The sequence below is a fragment of the Pestalotiopsis fici genome, assembly GCF_000516985.1.
Source record: "Pestalotiopsis fici W106-1 unplaced genomic scaffold PFICI_Scf_1, whole genome shotgun sequence".
In the NCBI taxonomy this organism is placed as follows: domain Eukaryota; kingdom Fungi; phylum Ascomycota; class Sordariomycetes; order Amphisphaeriales; family Sporocadaceae; genus Pestalotiopsis; species Pestalotiopsis fici.
The window spans coordinates 5364323-5381489 of NW_006917091.1; the positions used below are offsets into that span (position 1 = coordinate 5364323).

The window sequence follows — 17167 nt, forward strand, 5'->3', positions numbered from 1 at the left end:
TAGAGGGGGGGTACTTTCTGCGCACGAGGAGTTGATGCATCTTAGCTGAGCCTGGTTAGCAATCACCGTATCTTTGTCATCGATAGCGCCGACCTTCTGCAAGCCACACCGGGCCACCTGGGCATTCGGCTTAGGATGGTTCTGGCATGCGCCGAAAACCCGAGTATCAAGACGATATATGGGCCGCGCGGTGTACTTACGTAGGCAGAACCTGTAGGGCTTCCGATCTTCTGCATTCGGCGTAACGCCGATTCGCCGACCGCCACACTAAGCCCTCCGTGGGCCGCGCGGGGGTCACAATCCTCAAGATTGGATCATAACAGGGGAGACAGGGACCCTTGGAACCGGCTAGTTGGCTTACAATGCTTTATTGCATCTCACCCGCATGAGTGGGCATTCTAGGCTGCGCCGTCTTCTAATATGGTCAAATCGAATCTCACCAGAGCTATGCCTATTGCTATTACCATATTGCACAAATCATCAACACATAGGTTACCAGCGTTTGATTGCCAATTCCTACCTTTGCACTTCTTTATACAAAGGATCTTAAGGAATAAGCTTACTGCATCTCCGCCATGGCGGTGTGCCGGAAAAAGTCGGTTCAGACAACTCCGAGGTATGGGAAATTTTCCGGGCCTCGAGGGAGCTGACGGGCTTTGTCAGAACCATTGCGACTGTGTGTTAGATAGATGATAGCAGTCAATCCGAATGGTGTAGTTGTTTGTAGAGTGAGATTCGGGTTTTCATAGTGCTGGTCCATGGCCGACTCTCGTCCTTCCTAGCTAGGTAGGTAACTGTGAACACTGTAAAAACGCGTGGCCAGTACCGGTAGCGAGGTTGAGTCTCACCTAATCCAAGTTTCCGCTGCATACACCACTCAACGGCATGGCTTACGCCTAGATGCTGATCTTTACACTCTATCGGCTTCCCGAGATGGCGACATGTCACGGTGTATCGGAAATTTTTCAATCAGACGGAGATCACTTTTCCAGCCTGCTGTGATGCAGTTTGTGACTAAGAGCCGATGTTTCAAAGGCGTCTGTCGAAGGCTTGAGCATGGATGGGCAAGGATCCGGAGAATAAGGACGTGCAGTATGGATGTATTGTAGTTGTAGGGTGTCGATGATATGAATATATAACGGAATGAAGCAATCATCAATGTAACCTTCCTCTGCTCATCGATACAAGCGCAGCATATCTATCCATTGATAACTCTTACAAGCAATCTGTGCCTGTCTGAAACCTCCTTCGATCTAGATATATATCACCGTGTCGAACCCGTCAAGAGTTTGAGGGAAAACACATCCTTCTCGAGCCATTCTTATCATCCAGCTTCGAGACACGGCGCATCCTTTTCTTGATCATCATGTCGTCCCCTAGCTCGAGGTTTACGGACTTGGTCCTATCTCAGAAATATGATGCGTCACGCGCAGATGAAGTACGGTCCATCACTGGAGCAGACCTGACCATTGCCGACGTCGTGGCAGTTTCGAGGCACCTTGCATCCGTCGAGCTCTCCTCCTCGTCCATCGAAGCCATTGAAGTATGCAGCAAGATTATCCCAAAGAAGATCTCTCAGGGCGAGGTCATCTACGGAGTCAACACCGGATTCGGTGGCAGTGCTGATGCCAGGTCCAACGACGTCGAGTTGGTTCAGCAGAGTCTGATCAACCACTTGACTTGTGGAATCGTTGCCGACGGCAAGTCCCAGCAGGCACCCAAGACCAACGGAACCAACGGCCACACAAACGGCCACACAAATGGGCACAAGCAAACATCCCCCAAGACTTCTCTCCCGCTCAACGACCCGTTTGCCGTTACCTGCATGCCGGAATCGTGGGCGAGGGCGTCTATGCTCATCCGTCTTAACTCATTGGCCGGTGGAGCCTCCGGTATCCGGGTTGATATCGCAGAAAGTCTCAAGAGCCTCCTGAACAAAGATGTCGTGCCAACCATCCCCGTGCGTGGAAGTATCTCGGCGTCCGGAGACTTGAGCTCTCTCGCCTGGATCTGTGCCTTGATGCAGGGCAAGACATCTGCCACAGCATTTACCGGCCCCAGAGACGTTGAGGGTGGCCGAAAGGTGACACGGGCAGACGTCGCTCTGGCGGAAGCCGACATTGCTCCCATCAGCCTCCACGCCAAGGAAGGTCTTGCCATTGTGAATGGTACTGCTGTATCTGCAGCCGTTGCTGCTCTCGCTGCTCACGAGTCAGTCTCGCTCGCAGCTCTGGCACAGGTGTTGACAGCCATGAGCGTAGAAGCTCTGAGAGGTAGCGATGAGAGCTTTGAGCCCTTCATTGCCCGTATTCGCCCGCACCCGGGACAAGTCGACAGCGCACGCAACATCAAGGCCTTCTTGTCCGGATCACAGTTGCTGAACCGCCACGACAGCCGTTCCAAGGCAACGCTGCGCCAGGATCGCTACTCGCTTCGCACATCCAGCCAGTGGATTGGCCCGGTCCTCGAGGACTTCTGCCTCGCCTACGACCAGCTCACTATCGAGCTCAACTCTGTCACGGACAACCCGTTGATCGATGTCGAGACGGAGCGCGTGTTCCACGGCGGCAACTTCCAGGCGCGTGCCGTCACCTCGGCAGTCGAGAAGCTGCGCCAGGGCCTGCAGAGCATCGGCCGCATGCTCTTCACTCAGTGCACCGAGATGATCAACCCGGCCACCAGTTGGGGCCTGCCACCAAACCTGTGCTCCGACGACCCCAACGAGTCGTTCCTGTTCAAGGGCCTCGACGTCGTCATTGCCGCCCTGACCTCGGAGCTGGGCTTCCTTGCCAACCCCGTCGGCTCGCACGTTCAGACTGCCGAGATGGGCAACCAGGCTCTCAACTCGCTGGCGCTTGTGTCTGCACGCTACACGCTCGAGGCCGTCGACGTCTTGACCCAGATCACATCGGCACACCTCTTGGCTGTCTGCCAGGCTCTCGACCTGCGAACGATCGAGATTGAAGGCCGCAAGGCCGAGGCCCCTAATGCCCTGCCTCACATTGGCTACGCTTCGCAGCGCATCTACCGCTTCATCCGCAACGAGCTGAACATTCCATTCCTTGACGAGTCCCAACTGAACTCGAAGGAGGCTGGAAAGGAAAACGGCGTGACACCAAGCATGGGTCTCTTTAATACGCGCGTCTACGAGTCCATCAGATCTGGACGCCTGCACACTGTTGTTTCGGACATTTTCGAGGGAGTCGGAAAGGACTAGAAAGACTGTAGATAGAGCTTCGACGCGACACTCATATATGAACAGGGAATCTAGAATTGGAGGAGCTATAACAGATAGCAGACATAGATATATTAGAACGAGCACTTATTATTTCCTTATTGATTATTACAAATCCATTCTCTTCCGTCTTGTCATTCGTGTCTGTTCTCTCGTCCACTAGGCAACGTGCAAGACTGACATTGACAAGACTTTTGAATACCTTGTTCACTTCATGAATTTGATCCCAGTTAATGCAACATGAGATGAGAGACTAATATTTCACACCAGAACTTAATTCTCTAAGTAAGCCTAGGATGAACCTTTTCAGGTCGAAGGGGCACAACGACATGCAATTGTGTGAGCTAGATTCCTCGTGATCAAATAGTTCGGGTTGGCCATTTTTGAGTTTTGTATATGAGATCTCCGAGACACGTTTATGATGGACAATTACACTTGCCCAGCAAGAGTAATGCTAAAGGAAATCAATTCATTTTGATATATTTTCTATTGCGCTGCATGTGCTATATCTACACTAGTAGCCTGGCTCCTGGTGTGTTGCTTCACATTTTAGTCTGCTGGCGTAGTGACCAGATACGACATTTTCACTAATAGACATCTTGGAGGCTCTTATTATTTGTTCATCCTAGTACATTGTAGATGGTGCCAATATTTCCAGATATCTCGTAAGACTAGTATTCCACTATCGGCATCCCGAACGGAACAGGTGCAGCAAGAGCTTGCCGGTTGGGAATCCTCAAGTGTCTTGATATATGGGCCCGATAATCCTAGAGTTGCCCATGTTGCCTCTCAGGGGACCGAAAATTCCGAACCTGATGTCCACTGCGGCGGCTGCGATTACGTCGGCATTCTAGGTATCGGTCTTAGTGCTGGCAAAGGTCATGGCGAAGGTCTTCGTAGAATGTCTGAAGACAATATGCTACCAATCATTATCAATTTGGCTGAGCCATAGTTCTTGACAAGAGGAGCAACAGTGGCCAGTAAGAGGACATGAAACACGCTTGTCATCACTTTGGCATCGTCACAAGCTACGAGTTGAACACCGCCTCCCTCGGACGGCCATACTGGCACTGGCACAACAATGTCTGGCGCAGCGAACGGCTGGTCGCCGTCTTCAACGTCCTTAATAACCTATACAAGAACGGCCCCGCAGCGCCATGACCATCGAGGCTAGGAATTTGTCCATAAACACCGACACGACAAGCGGGGAGCCTGTACCTCTCCGGACCTTTCCATACCGCGGGTTTGTCGGCGTGCCAGGGAAGCAACTCGCCCGGTTCAATGTCACCGACGCCGTTTGAGAGAAACCCTCCCAGGACATTAGCAAGGAAGTCAAACTTGTCATTAAGCATCGTCTTGACAAGCTGCAACTATCAAAGGAGCTTCAAGAACCCGAGGACCCGGACTCGCGCCACCGGTGACAGGCAGATCATCGGAACCAGACTGCATTGTATATTATGCTGCCGAGAAAAGCGAATTGTCTATAATGCGGGGATTGCCAGAATCGGAGAATGTCGGCATCAAATTGGAGAACAAGAGGGACGCTACGCCGCTGTCACTTGGAGATGAATACGACTGCGAGGCCGTAATTAGGCTCCTGCCGGAAACTGGAAAACGAAAGAAAACCAAAGTCGATATGCCCGGCGAACTCGTTCAGCATTTCGCTGCAAAGTAGTCTTGAGAAACTATCCTAGTCTATGGCGATTCTAATCAAAGGGCAGTCAATGCCGGTGCCGACACCGACACCGACACCGACACAGAAACCGACATCGATACCGATGCCGATACAGATGCTGATGCGCCGCAGGATGCCTTCTAGTTTCCCAATGTTCTTGATGGGCTTCGTGACTGTACCCTTTTTGACCTTGTCAAGCAAAGTCACCGTGTCGGACAACATACGTTGCCGAATCTCGGGAGAAGCCGAAGAATATTATTCGCCGACTTGTTATGAAATTCAAGTTCCGTGCAAAGACTTTCCATATCGGAAGTATCGGATTCCGTGCGGTTCCATGTCCGAGTGAGTTTTCATTGTTGTGGTAATCTACGAGCATGCCGGTTCGACCAAAGATCAACAGCTTCTATCAAAGCTCTCAAAGCCAAGGGGGGCTCAAAATTGCATATTTACTATCTATTTCTTGCATTTTGTAATTGTACGTGTGCGATAAGGAAAAAGAAAATGTGAGCTTTTCGTTCCTTTGCAACGAGTCACCCACACGGTAAATAAATAATGAAATGAATGACACTGCATATTTTGAGTAGTGGCCCGTCGGCGAAGTTGCACCATATTCACGGATTTCATCGTGGTTGCGCTGGCTCGCGGTGCTGTATACTTCGGCTCCTTGTAGTTTCCTCCGAGCTATGGCAGTAGTCCCGACGGCGCAGCTGATGCATGCCGTCTACACTAACCTAGTTGAAAGTTGGCAAGTTGTACTCGACTTGGTATTAGCACGGCTCTCGAGCTTCGAGCTCGGCTGGTTTGAGGGTCCAGGATCGGCTATCATGAGTCGGAGATAACGAGCAGCTCCATTCTCTATGGTTTTCTTCCCCCTTTCTTCTGCAGTAGGAACAGCAGCATCTCCGTCTGCTGGCGGGGAGGAACTGGAGATCGGATTTTTTCATGGAGTTAGTGGATTCAGTGGCCTCAGCTAATGTATCGAGCCATCATAAGACAGCCCCGGGATAGGCTGCTCAGGTAACATATACCCCTCCACGAGCCACAAGTCCCCCACCTCGCATCCCGAACGCCCCCAAGCTTCCTCTGCCCAAGGGCACCTAAAATTGCTTTGATTTAGTGGGCATTCAAATCAACGCCGAAAGACTGCATACAAAACTTCTGGCCTTCTATGGAATAACTCATGCCATCATTCCACTGGGGAACGTCGTTATAAACAATGGATTTGCAAATGCTTCGACAAAAGGGAGATATTTCACACAGCTTCTCCCCGGAATAGTTAAACTGACATAATAGTTATTAGTCTCATATTCATCTCTTGTCTTTGCAATGGAGGCGTATGTTAATTACATTTGCACCTTGGTGGATGCTGAAGATGAAGATTCCTGCATGACAACGTTGTGACTGGGGCTCTTTTTAGCTTCTTTGCAGACTTTCCCCAGTGCGACGAGCCCTGCAGTCAACTGCCGCTCGCAGTCGCCCGCGAAATCCAGGGTGTGTTGTAGTGTAGAGGGCGCCCATGCATCTGATATCCACAATGTTTTGATACATTCTACATTGTTGCTCATTTACCGATGTACCTCGATTATTGAGCAAGTCGGAGTTCCCAAACTTCATTTACCAATTTGTTTCCCCATTTATGCTTTTCCGGGTCCGACTGCACCAGTTCAAACCCAGCCCGATCATACAATCGCCTGGCTCCCACTAATATGCTGCACGTCCATAGTATCACTTTCCCATAACCTTTGGCCCGGGCAAAGTCAACACACTCTTTGATGAGATGGGAACCTAGTCCCATGCCTCGAGCAGTTTCTTCTACAAGAAGCAGTCGCAATTGTGCAGCGCTCTCATCTTGACGATCTTGCAGAACTGCCACACAGCCTAGGAAATTCGAGTCCGACACTGATTCGGCGACCCAGCAGCACTCTCGTGAGGGATCAAAGCAATCGATCATGTCGGCGCCCAAGCGAGCTACGGTAGCCTCGAAAGTAATGTCCCAGCCGAATTCATTTGCGTATTATTCACAACATTACTACTCAAGGATAGAATAAATTGACCGAAAAAGAAAGGGCGAGTCGAGCATATGATGCTAGAACTTACAATGGAACCGTGTCGGGACACAATATGGCCAATGTCACCGGGCAGTAAAGACCGCAGTCGATAAGGTCGCGTGCTTGTGTCATGGATAACCATCTCGTCCGTTTCAAGTAATTTTTCGATTGTATCAGTGAAGGGGTCTCAATCGCAATCAGCTGTTTTAGGAATGCAGTTTGAAAGCCGTCATTTTATCTGAGGGTTTGTTCCGGAGTGTCGCCCGAGGGCGCTCTGGTATTGGCTGGCTGGTCCGATGCGCGCCCTTCGCTTGACAAGTTCATCGGGTGATGGGTTTTCTCACTATTTTCGACAAGTGTGCTACAGCGGGAGTTCACCGTTGAGGGAGGAAATTTGCGGCCTCAAGAAGAACTCGGGACTGAGATTCAAGAATTATGCAAATTACAGGGTAACATCGAAACTCGCCAAAATTTGTCGTTGATGATCCTGTGTTAGCGCTGTACGAAGAGAACCTTGTCCGCCAAACCGCCCGCGCAATCCTTGACGTTGCACGTGGATGAGCCAAAGTTTAAGCTCAAGCTACTACAGTGTAGAGTAACGAGACAATTCAACGAGCGAACACGCCATTCATTGACTTAACTTCGTTTTATCAGGAAACTACCTCCAGCGTGGAGACTATCTCGAGCACTGTCATAAACAACTCGCTCAGCTCTGGTGCCGCTGTCACATCTGGTTCAATTGCGGTTTCTGTTGACACAAGTGCCGTCTATGGGAGCCCATCTCTCTCATCGTCCAACTCAGCTCCAAGTATGACCGTCTCTATCCGTCCGTCTGCCAGTAGCGACAGCGATCTGCCGGCAACTTCCACGGGCATTACACCTTGTAGGTGCAACAAGAGAAAGAAGAGGGTGAATGCTGAATAGAAAAGTTCCACCGCCGCAAAGCTTGCTCTTCACCCCTAATAAATCGCTAAAGAGAAGACAGCCAGCTCAGTCTCGATACCGTCACCTTATTCAGTAAAAAATGGTATTTCAACAACAGGATCAGTTTCGTGAGAGTCCTGCGCTTGATCCCAAGTGTTGGCTATACGGTGCGTCCTGAGGCTTTAAAAGAACTTCCAATTCAAACGAACCGGAGAATCTGGCCAGGAAGCAGCTCGCGGTGCAATTGCGATGTTGCGCTACAGATATGACTGCGAGCGGCGCAGATTTTAAAGAATCACAAATACGCCAGCATTTCGAAGACATTCCGCGTGTCGAGTTTGCGCCAATGTCAGGATGTGCACAGTCCATGGTATTTCAATCCCTTATTTATCCATGGTATTAAGTCTATTGCACTGCCGAGATCTTGCTCATCATAGTCTCAATTTCGTCTAGAGTCATGACTGGGTCCTTGTTCACGAACCCTTCCGCAAATGGTAGTCTTTCTTGCTCTGCTCGAGATCAGTACTAGAGTCTGCTATTTGTACGACAAATTTGCACTCACCGAAAAAGATCTTGACCCACGCAGTAGGGGGGTTTCCATCTACCCGATCTCCGAGCAGCATCAGATAGAATGCGGTCTCGGCCAGACTTGCCGTGTCACCGTTGGGCTGCGAATACTCCGAGTTTGTTGATTGTGCATTGGCGATGCGGTCAAGTCTCGCCTTCGCCGCAGTCTCTATACTAATGGTATCACTAGTGAAATGAGAGACGACTTGTGACCAGATTTCCGCATCAAAGTGCAAGTCGTTTTGGGCGTGGGCGTAATCGTCTCTGGATAATGACCCATCATGTTCGATAACATTGTGCTTGACTGTATCGGCGAGATTAAAAGTCGAGCTGTTGCCCGTCGTGGAAGTGCTCAAAGCCTGGGTTATGACATCGGAAAGGGCGTCGGGGTCAAAGCTATTGGACTGGAGAGCATTTCGCAGCGTTGGTGCATCTACGTTTAGTCCATTTCGTGGTAGAAAGCCGTGGTTTGCCAATGAGTTGAGCATCGGGCATGGTGAACGACCTGCCAAGAGTATTGTTAGTATCAGTTCCCAGATTCGCTCTTGGCAAGTCAACGCACTGTCTCCAGATTGAGGCGCTTGCCACTCATTGGCTCGATTGTGAAGGTGTGCCTCAATTGGGAGAGCCACCATAAAAAGCCAGCCTAGAGCACTCCGCATTGTGACGACTCCAAGCTGATTACGTATAAGGGATATAAAAGGAACGTGAGAAACGAATGAAATAGTTCGCATGAAACACAACTGGTCTAGTAAATTTAACGAAAGTTGAACTCGGGGTTCGTTCCTGAAATCTTTGAGTCAGTCACCCACGGTTATATGTTTGCCATTGCGTAGGGGGCGCCCAGTTTTGCCAGTCACTAATCACTAATCGAAAAACGACGATTGGAATGCCAATTTGACTGCATCACGGCAAGTCGCATCTCCGATGAAACCTAACCTAGATTCTTTAAAGCGCGAGATCGATCAAGCCCGTCGCGAGTCCGGCGCTGACTCTCTAGCTAGCTTTCCCCCTTAGCCTTGCCGATCTCTTGTCCTACGGCATACCGACGGCCCTGACTAGTACAGATAGGGGTCCTAAGATCTATGCTAACGACCCCAATTGGGAGCGGGAGCCTTTCGACCCGTCAATAAATTCCATCCAAAATGTCGGATTCGGTCTTCAACGGCTGTCCGGGTAGCTAGCGAAGGACAGAAGCACCTGTCATAATTGTAGGTACTTAGCATTGACGAATGAACGCCCCTAGATCTTTGGTATCGCTGATGGTTTAATACCGTTGTTGGGAAAACCATTCGCATGCCAATTCTTGGCAGATGATGCTTGCGGCAGGCAGGACTTGGAACTTAATGGATCGTGGTTGTTTAGATGTTCACGATGATCTAGGTCGGCATGGGTAGCCTGCCAGAATGTGGGAATAGTACATACTCTGACATCTTTTGCGCAATAATCAATGAGCAATCAAAGACTACCTAGGCGATCAAGGAAATGTCACTCACACCTGCCGTGAAGGTTTTGCGACAAACGGTGACGCGCAAGGAGAGCGCAAGCATGGTGCAAGACACAGAAAATTCTTAGCTCTAGAGACTGAACTGCTCGCTTGGTCGACGCTATTGCGCCGTGATTGAGATTGGTGGGACTTGCAGGGAATTGGTGCGGCAGGCAATTGGTATGCCTCTTAGTGGAATGCAGTTGCGCCACTTTGTGGCTCAAAGAATGTGGTTATTTGTACGCATCTTCTATGACGATTTTTAAAACCACGCGAGAATCATTTAGTCCCCGTATATGCACTCGTTGGATTTTCCTGTTTCAACCTATCATGTAAATTAGTAGTCTTTTCTTCTTTGACTGCTATATCATATGCACACGCTTGCCGGTGTGGATCATGTTTCCAGACCTAAGGGGGTTAGTTTAGGTAGATACATGAACTGATATGGATATTGCGAGTATGTCGCAATCGCAGGATCGATTTCCTGACAATATCCATTTGATGTTTGCAATATTCCGTTCATGCAGGTGTGAACATTCAAATGTTCTCGTTTGCCTCGTCTCCCATGTTGAGCATCGTCTTTTGCAACGTCTGGAGACGATCAGCGCCTCCCGCCGCCCCACCGCCAAAATTAGGGCGTGATATTATTTGACGATTCTAATCATTAGGTACATCGATAAGGGAACCAATTTTCTTTCGCGGCGGTCGCTGGGTAACTTCATCCAACACTTGTGCAGAGATCAGGTTGCCCAAACACAACAAGCCTAGCGCCATGTTTAAACATCCCATGCCCACTTGCCAGCTCTGTGGCATCGGCTTCGAGACGGGCCGGATACGAACGCCGGCAGAGCCTCGCGGTGCAGGCTGGCACTCGCGGGGCCCTGCAAGCCTGGGAGACTTGAGAGGTTTTCTCCAAGGTGATGGAGATTTTGGCAGTCCCACCCTGAGCCACATGGCAGACGGAAGAGATCGTCTCTGTCCGCCATCGGCTGGGTGCATGGTGGACAAACGGTGGAAGAAGGGCACTGAACTTTTAGATGCCCCAGGACTCGTGGATAACTTTTTTGACAGAGAAGTGGAACCTGGTCCCCAAGGTGACTACTATGATGCTTATGTAAGTCTTGGTCTATGGCGCACGTAATATTTACCAGCGAGACAAAACGACTATGGTGGAAAGCTCCTATTGTCAACAGGGTAGAGTAGAAAACTAATATATCCTGATCTGGGAAGGTTTCCGAGTCTTCGGAAGAGGACGATCCATATGAGTACGACTCAAACTATGAGAGCGACTCCGAGAGCAGCGTCACATATCAGAGCGACGCAGACACACCATCTGTGTTGGCAAATACGAAAAGCTCTGCGTCACCTATTCGTAGTGACTCCCCAGCCACAGTCCATTCCCAGGCCTTGATACCGGTGCGCGACAAGGTAATGGTAAATTATGAATACGAAGATTTCAATTACGAACACATCTCTGGAGGCCCCAATTGCCAGTGGAGGGTCGACCGACGCTTGGTCTTTAATGGCCATTTTATTTCCGCCGACGAGATGCGCGGATGTAACACGGTCCAGTGTTTTGTTGCAAAGTCAGACAACTGGGTCCCTGAGCCGGATGATCAGAAGTTCGAGATTAGCGGAAGATTCTTTCTCAGTGGTCTTGGTTATCAATGGGCTAGGCAAGGAAATTGGAGAGCATCAGTCTGCCCTCCCAGGCATGACATCGAAGATGTAAAAGCCATCAACAACTTTCACATGTCGGAAGGCCCCGGGGTGCCTTGTTTGCCATTTCATCCCACGTGCCTCGAGGTATTCAAACGCGTATCCACTCAGCGATCCGGAGCGATCGACTATGAAGGGTTGTTTGCTTGGTGGTTTATAGCGTCAGGAGAGGTTTACGACAACTTCCCAAGAGATCCGGCCGCCATTCGTGCACGATCCTACCAAGACAAACCTGGCGACGAATTCGTGGTAGCAAATCCGTGCTTCATGACCAAACTGGCATCAATTGTGGCCTCATCAGACCGTTCTGACGAACCAAGCTTTGGCCACAACACTACAGTGTTTCGTGCAGCGCGGAAGGCTGCCGGCGACATGTTCGCCAGTCTACCACGCGAGCTGTTGCTTATCATCCTGGATCCACTTGGGTCAAAAGACATTGCGAATCTACGCCTAGCATCACGTTCCTTTCACCAGCTTCCGCAGTCAGTGTTTCGCACCCTGACTCTGCGAGAGCTGCCCTGGCTCTGGGAGGCATGGTCATCCATGGAATACTCAAAATGGGCCTACCACAAACCGTCAGAGCTGCTTCCAACTTACGAAAGAAGAGAGATCCGCGACGAATTCCTAAGTCGAGCCGAGACTGTACTTGCAGAGGAGGCACGCGCTGTGCAAGACCCGGAACCGTATCATGCCGCCATCTCTGCCCTCCGAGAAGAGAATGCTAAAGAAGAAGAGGCGCTCAAAAATTACCCTGAGAGTCCTGCGCCCTTACAATTGCACGAAAAGACGGACTGGTACCATTTGCGCTGTGAACTTGCTCGCAATCACTCCACCCTGCTCGGGTTGCGTAACCGACGGCGGATCTGGAAGGACTGCGAGGAGATTCTCAATCAAATTGATGGGCATCGTGCGGACGCAGAACGATACCGTCAAGAGGTAGAGGACGGAGCCCACCCGGATGACTTTCTAATGTCCGATGATGAGGAAGATGGTAGCGATGACGATGAGGAATGGTGATAGGTCACTCTCGGGTCCGGAGCGCCGCCGTACACATAAAGTCTGCCACGGTGCAGCCATATTGTGCCACCAACATCATCCGGCTCATTGACTTGGCAATCACATTTGTCACTTGTGACTGTTAAGGAGGAAACTAAAGTAGCGCTTGCAATACTGGTTCCAATGATTGACCAACGAAACGGAACATAAAACGTCCTTCGGTTGTGAATAACAGCAAAACTATTCTTGGTAGCCACACCCATCAGTCTCTAGCGTAGCACTATAGCACGAACCATACATTCTTAACGCTACAAATAATGCAGAAATTTAGTATTGCCTTTGTCATGATTATGACTATAATTTTCTTTGTTTAAGTTTTTTTTAAAAGAGAAGTTCAAAAGCTTAAGGCTTTTTGTAAAGGCCAGACCGTGATTTCGAATGGCAGTAATGATAGCTCCGGCGTCCATAATGCCATCGCGTTCTCGACACGGTTTTAATTAGGATTTAAGAAATATCATTAGCGGTGAATTTAATCGCTTCGTCTGCAGCCTTTCAAACGTAGCTCTTATTATCGGCGACGCGTAAAGCGTTGATTATAACGGCAAATGCATGGTAGTTTTAATATTTAAAATCGCGGGTGTTGAAATAATAAAATAAAGTAAATAAATGAGTCGTCGCTAATTATACCGTCTTGAATCCTGTCTTAGCACATTTATATTAATATTTACATAAAATCAAAAGAGCTTTATGCATAATTGCTAAAATGAGATAAAATAAAAATGAAATAAAATGAATTTAATTTCATATAAACTCCTTTCCCTTTAACTTTAATATTATTTCTTTTTGACTTAAATTATTTTCAAAAGGAAAAAAAAGTTATATAACACCAGAGAAACAACAGATATGTAAAAGCAATTTAATGTCGGTGCGCAAACTTTTGCTCGGTTAAGGTACCTATCTTTTAGGTTATGAATTCGGATAAAGATTCCGAAAGTCTCCGTCATTGTGGTAATCGTCAAAGTCCACGACACTCCTCTGCATTAGGCTCCAACCATGTTACTTGCTTTATGTGTAAGATTGCGGTCCCTGTTTCATCTTGTTCATGAATGCTGCTTGCTCCAAACAGATCAGTCACGTGGCTCATCTTGCTCAGATGACTCATGTTGCTAGACGATTCCCGAGATCTTGTCGAAGGCGCACCAGTCACGCGTTTCTTCATCGAATGAGACACATCCCTGAAGTTTCTGAAAGACGCATTGGAAGAGCCGATCGAAGGTGCAATAGCTGATGCAATACTGAGTCGCGAGGAACTGTTGCTTATGACTTGACTATGTTGTCGCCCTAAGTTGGTTGAGACTCTTTTAAAGAGGAATTCGAAGTGGAGATCCACGAGTTTCTGGTACGATATGGCGGACAGACCCTTCATGTCGCCAATACAGGAGGAGATCTGATCACATACGTGCAGATTCTCAGCAGTAGATATGCCGAATTCAATCTCTGGGACCGTTCCTCCGTATGGTTGATCGGACGAGACAGTTGTATCTCCTTTCCAGGCATCCAAGACGTTTTCAAACCTCTTCGAGAGTGACGTTTCCTTGCGGGTACCCCTTTCAATTGATCCACACCATACGACACAATCCCTCACACACCTCAGTATACGGCGATCCGCGGCTCCATTGTCTCGACGAATTGCTTCTTCCTCTTGACCAAGATTCTTTACCAGTGCGCAAAACGCCATGAAATCATCGTAACCAATTGAAGTCGCACCATAAGCTCCCAGACGTTGAGGCCGTGATGGGATATCCGTGAGATCGGCAACGTTGAGGAAGTTTGACGACGGTAGCTCTGGGAAGGCGCTCTTGTAGTACAGGTATAATAGAAGTGAATGATCTGGCGCCAGCCGAGAATCTCCTTCTTCGTTGAGTCGATGTGCGATGGTCCAAGACTGTACCAAATGATTCAATCTATCCGAAAACTGCCCTTGCTTCCGAAAACAGTCTGCTAGAAATGAATGCACGATGAAAAGCTCAGATATTGAGACATCTCGATTCTCATTCGACTTTATTCGCTTCAATAGAACGTCCTGTACCAATTGGCATTGCGGTACAGTTCTTGCAGATCGAAAAGCCGCTACCACTCGCGGCGTTAGCAACAGTACTTCGGTATGTGACCTGGTTCTTGAATGAGTTTCAGATTCCTCCGCTACGAGAAGAACTGAATAAATGTTACTGGCAGCTTCGAATTGGTCAACAACAAACAGGTAATCGGCAACCACCTTGAGCCCTTCTTCAGCCTGACTCGGTAGGTAAAAACTGTCGGAAAGAGTATCGAAGCCTTCTAAGTTTTGGGCCAAGTCCAAGCAGAATGCAAGATTCGAGTACTGGACAGAATATCCATGTCGTAATCTGTTTAGCTGCTCTAGGGCCAAGGACATTGGTTGTCGTCCCGTCAGCTGAGCCACGTACGATCGAAGTCGTCGAGCTGACCAAGGATCCTCGAACTGGGAATGGCGTCTTGCAGAACTTTCGATCTCTCCTGCTGGTTTGCTTTCCTCTTCGTTTTCCGTAATACTGGAGGATTGTGATGAACTGATATTTTGGCTGCCTGATACATTTTGGGAGCTACCTTCTGCAAGCATGACCTCATGAGAAGCTATGCTTGAGACGATACTTCGCGATTCTTCATAAGATGTTATGTAGCTGGGTTCCAAGAAATTCTCTTCGTTACTAGAAGAGCTGACGCTGTCACTGTGCTCTTCTGACAGCGTCTTAAGCCTCTTGCTTGCTGGTGTGGAGTCAAGTGAGTACTGACTGCTCCGGCTACCAGTATTCTGTCTGCTGTTTGGTCGCTTTAGGCTCTCTGATTTCTTATCGCAGGAGATTGGGATTGATTCGTCGCATTTCTCCTGACCAAGACCAGATGCTGATTCTAGAACAAAGTCGATGTCTTGTTCTTTCTGTTTCTCCCTTTTGTATATTCCCCATTGTCTCAGCCTATGTGTGTACTGCCGTTCTCTAGAGCATAATCAGTGGCGTCTTCTCGCAGTTGAAAAGTTCTCACGTACGTTGCATCAAAACTATGATTGGTCTTCATGGTCTCCACCAAATCGGCCAAAGTCTCATTCTTGTACAACTCCTCAATCGTAGATCTGTGCAACTTCCAACTTTCCATGGGAATCTGAGCTGCGCGTCGTTGCTTTCCCCCATCATTCCATCTAAGAGGCAAATTCATCGCCATTGCTGAGTGAGCGCGACGCCTTGCAGAAGTTTGCTGAGACGCCAGCTGACAAGGATATTGTTGCCTCGAACCTCCGTCCGGACAAGAAGAAATGTACGACCTTGACTACAAGCTTGTGGCAGCGCGAGTCAGTAGTTTTGAACTTTTTTTTTCTTCCCCCAGGCGGCGCCTGAATGATGTATTTTGAGAGTACGATTATTGGTAAAGCCCTCTAAAAAGAATTTTCAAAGCTATGCTGATCAGGACGTAGATCAATGTTGGGTGATGGGTTTCCTTTTTTCCATATGTTTGGTGATCAATGGTTGTATTGCGGCTGCAAGCTGGTGACGGCAGTTTGGTGAGCTCGCCGCCACAACCCCTGCATGGGAGAGTGCCTTACAATGACCATAACAGGACTAGGGCACTGCCACGTTGACCAAGCCTCTTGGCAGGGGTCTGTTTCTAACCCAATTGATTAGCTCACCGAGATATTTGCTTATTTGCTTCTGCATTTGACGTAGATGTCGATGCCCGGGAGCACCGAGTTTATCGAAGCTAAGCTTAATGCAGATCTTGTCAGTGCGCAAAAATGCGTGCCACGCAGAATAAGATTTCGCACCTATCCGAATTCAGCTCTTGCAAGATATATACGAATACACTTACACAAATACGGCGATTGTAATGGAAATATTAGCGAACCAACTTGATCTAAGGTTCAGAATATATGCATCATTCAGTCATAAGAACAACAAAACAGACAAACTGCAGGCAGAAGGGAACACTTACCATACAAGCGGCTGGAGAAGATATAAAGCTTGTTTCGAGATGCAGTGTTAATAAATACACGTATACGCCGAATCTTATTCTTGCAAGTGTAGCAATCCGCCTTGAGATCATTTATTCCAACGAAAGATTTAAGAAATACGCTGACAATTTTCAGCGCCCCAACTGGTTGTGCTTTGTCTTTCTTTTTGTGGCACTTTATTCGTCTTGACTGTGTCGATCCCGCTTCAAATAATTTTGGAAGCAATCAATAGGCGCTCTTTGTGCAATGGCCGAGTCCGGTGAAGATGCACCTCATTCAGCAAACTTCAATTCTAATACGGAGATCATGCTTATGCAAGTCGGCTCCTGGACAAACGATGCGAAGTGCGAGTTAGAGGTATGTCAATCATGAACACAAAGCTCTATCCTGTAATTGATATTAATTTAACAAGAGTACGAGATACGGAGACTCCCAAGACAGCCCAAGAGATACAATGAATGGCCATGTCACGATTGATCAGCAGATGTTCGCCACA

At 48.6% G+C, this 17167-nt stretch overlaps 5 protein-coding genes across 5 annotated transcripts; 2 read left to right on the forward strand and 3 right to left on the reverse strand.

Annotated features, from left to right (window-relative positions):
• Window positions 1-1366: 1366 nt before the first annotated feature.
• PFICI_01582 (uncharacterized protein) lies at window positions 1367-3217 on the forward strand (the record flags this gene model as incomplete). Its single annotated transcript, XM_007830163.1, has 1 exon — window positions 1367-3217. One exon carries the CDS (start codon window positions 1367-1369, stop codon window positions 3215-3217), a length of 1851 nt encoding a protein of 616 aa, XP_007828354.1.
• A 1708-nt stretch (window positions 3218-4925) lies between these two features.
• PFICI_01583 (uncharacterized protein) lies at window positions 4926-5132 on the reverse strand (the record flags this gene model as incomplete). Its single annotated transcript, XM_007830164.1, has 1 exon — window positions 4926-5132. One exon carries the CDS (start codon window positions 5130-5132, stop codon window positions 4926-4928), a length of 207 nt encoding a protein of 68 aa, XP_007828355.1.
• Window positions 5133-8287: 3155 nt separating this feature from the next.
• Window positions 8288-9111, reverse strand: PFICI_01584 (uncharacterized protein; the record flags this gene model as incomplete). The annotated part of the gene is made up of 3 exons (XM_007830165.1): window positions 8288-8391; window positions 8445-8954; window positions 9012-9111. 3 exons carry the CDS (start codon window positions 9109-9111, stop codon window positions 8288-8290), a joined length of 714 nt encoding a protein of 237 aa, XP_007828356.1.
• A 1596-nt stretch (window positions 9112-10707) lies between these two features.
• Window positions 10708-12671, forward strand: PFICI_01585 (uncharacterized protein; the record flags this gene model as incomplete). The annotated part of the gene is made up of 2 exons (XM_007830166.1): window positions 10708-11049; window positions 11166-12671. The coding sequence occupies 2 exons, from the start codon at window positions 10708-10710 to the stop codon at window positions 12669-12671; spliced, it is 1848 nt and encodes a 615-aa protein (XP_007828357.1).
• Window positions 12672-13665: 994 nt separating this feature from the next.
• Window positions 13666-15887, reverse strand: PFICI_01586 (uncharacterized protein; the record flags this gene model as incomplete). Its single annotated transcript, XM_007830167.1, has 2 exons — window positions 13666-15664; window positions 15715-15887. The coding sequence occupies 2 exons, from the start codon at window positions 15885-15887 to the stop codon at window positions 13666-13668; spliced, it is 2172 nt and encodes a 723-aa protein (XP_007828358.1).
• Between the last annotated feature and the right edge of the window lie 1280 nt (window positions 15888-17167).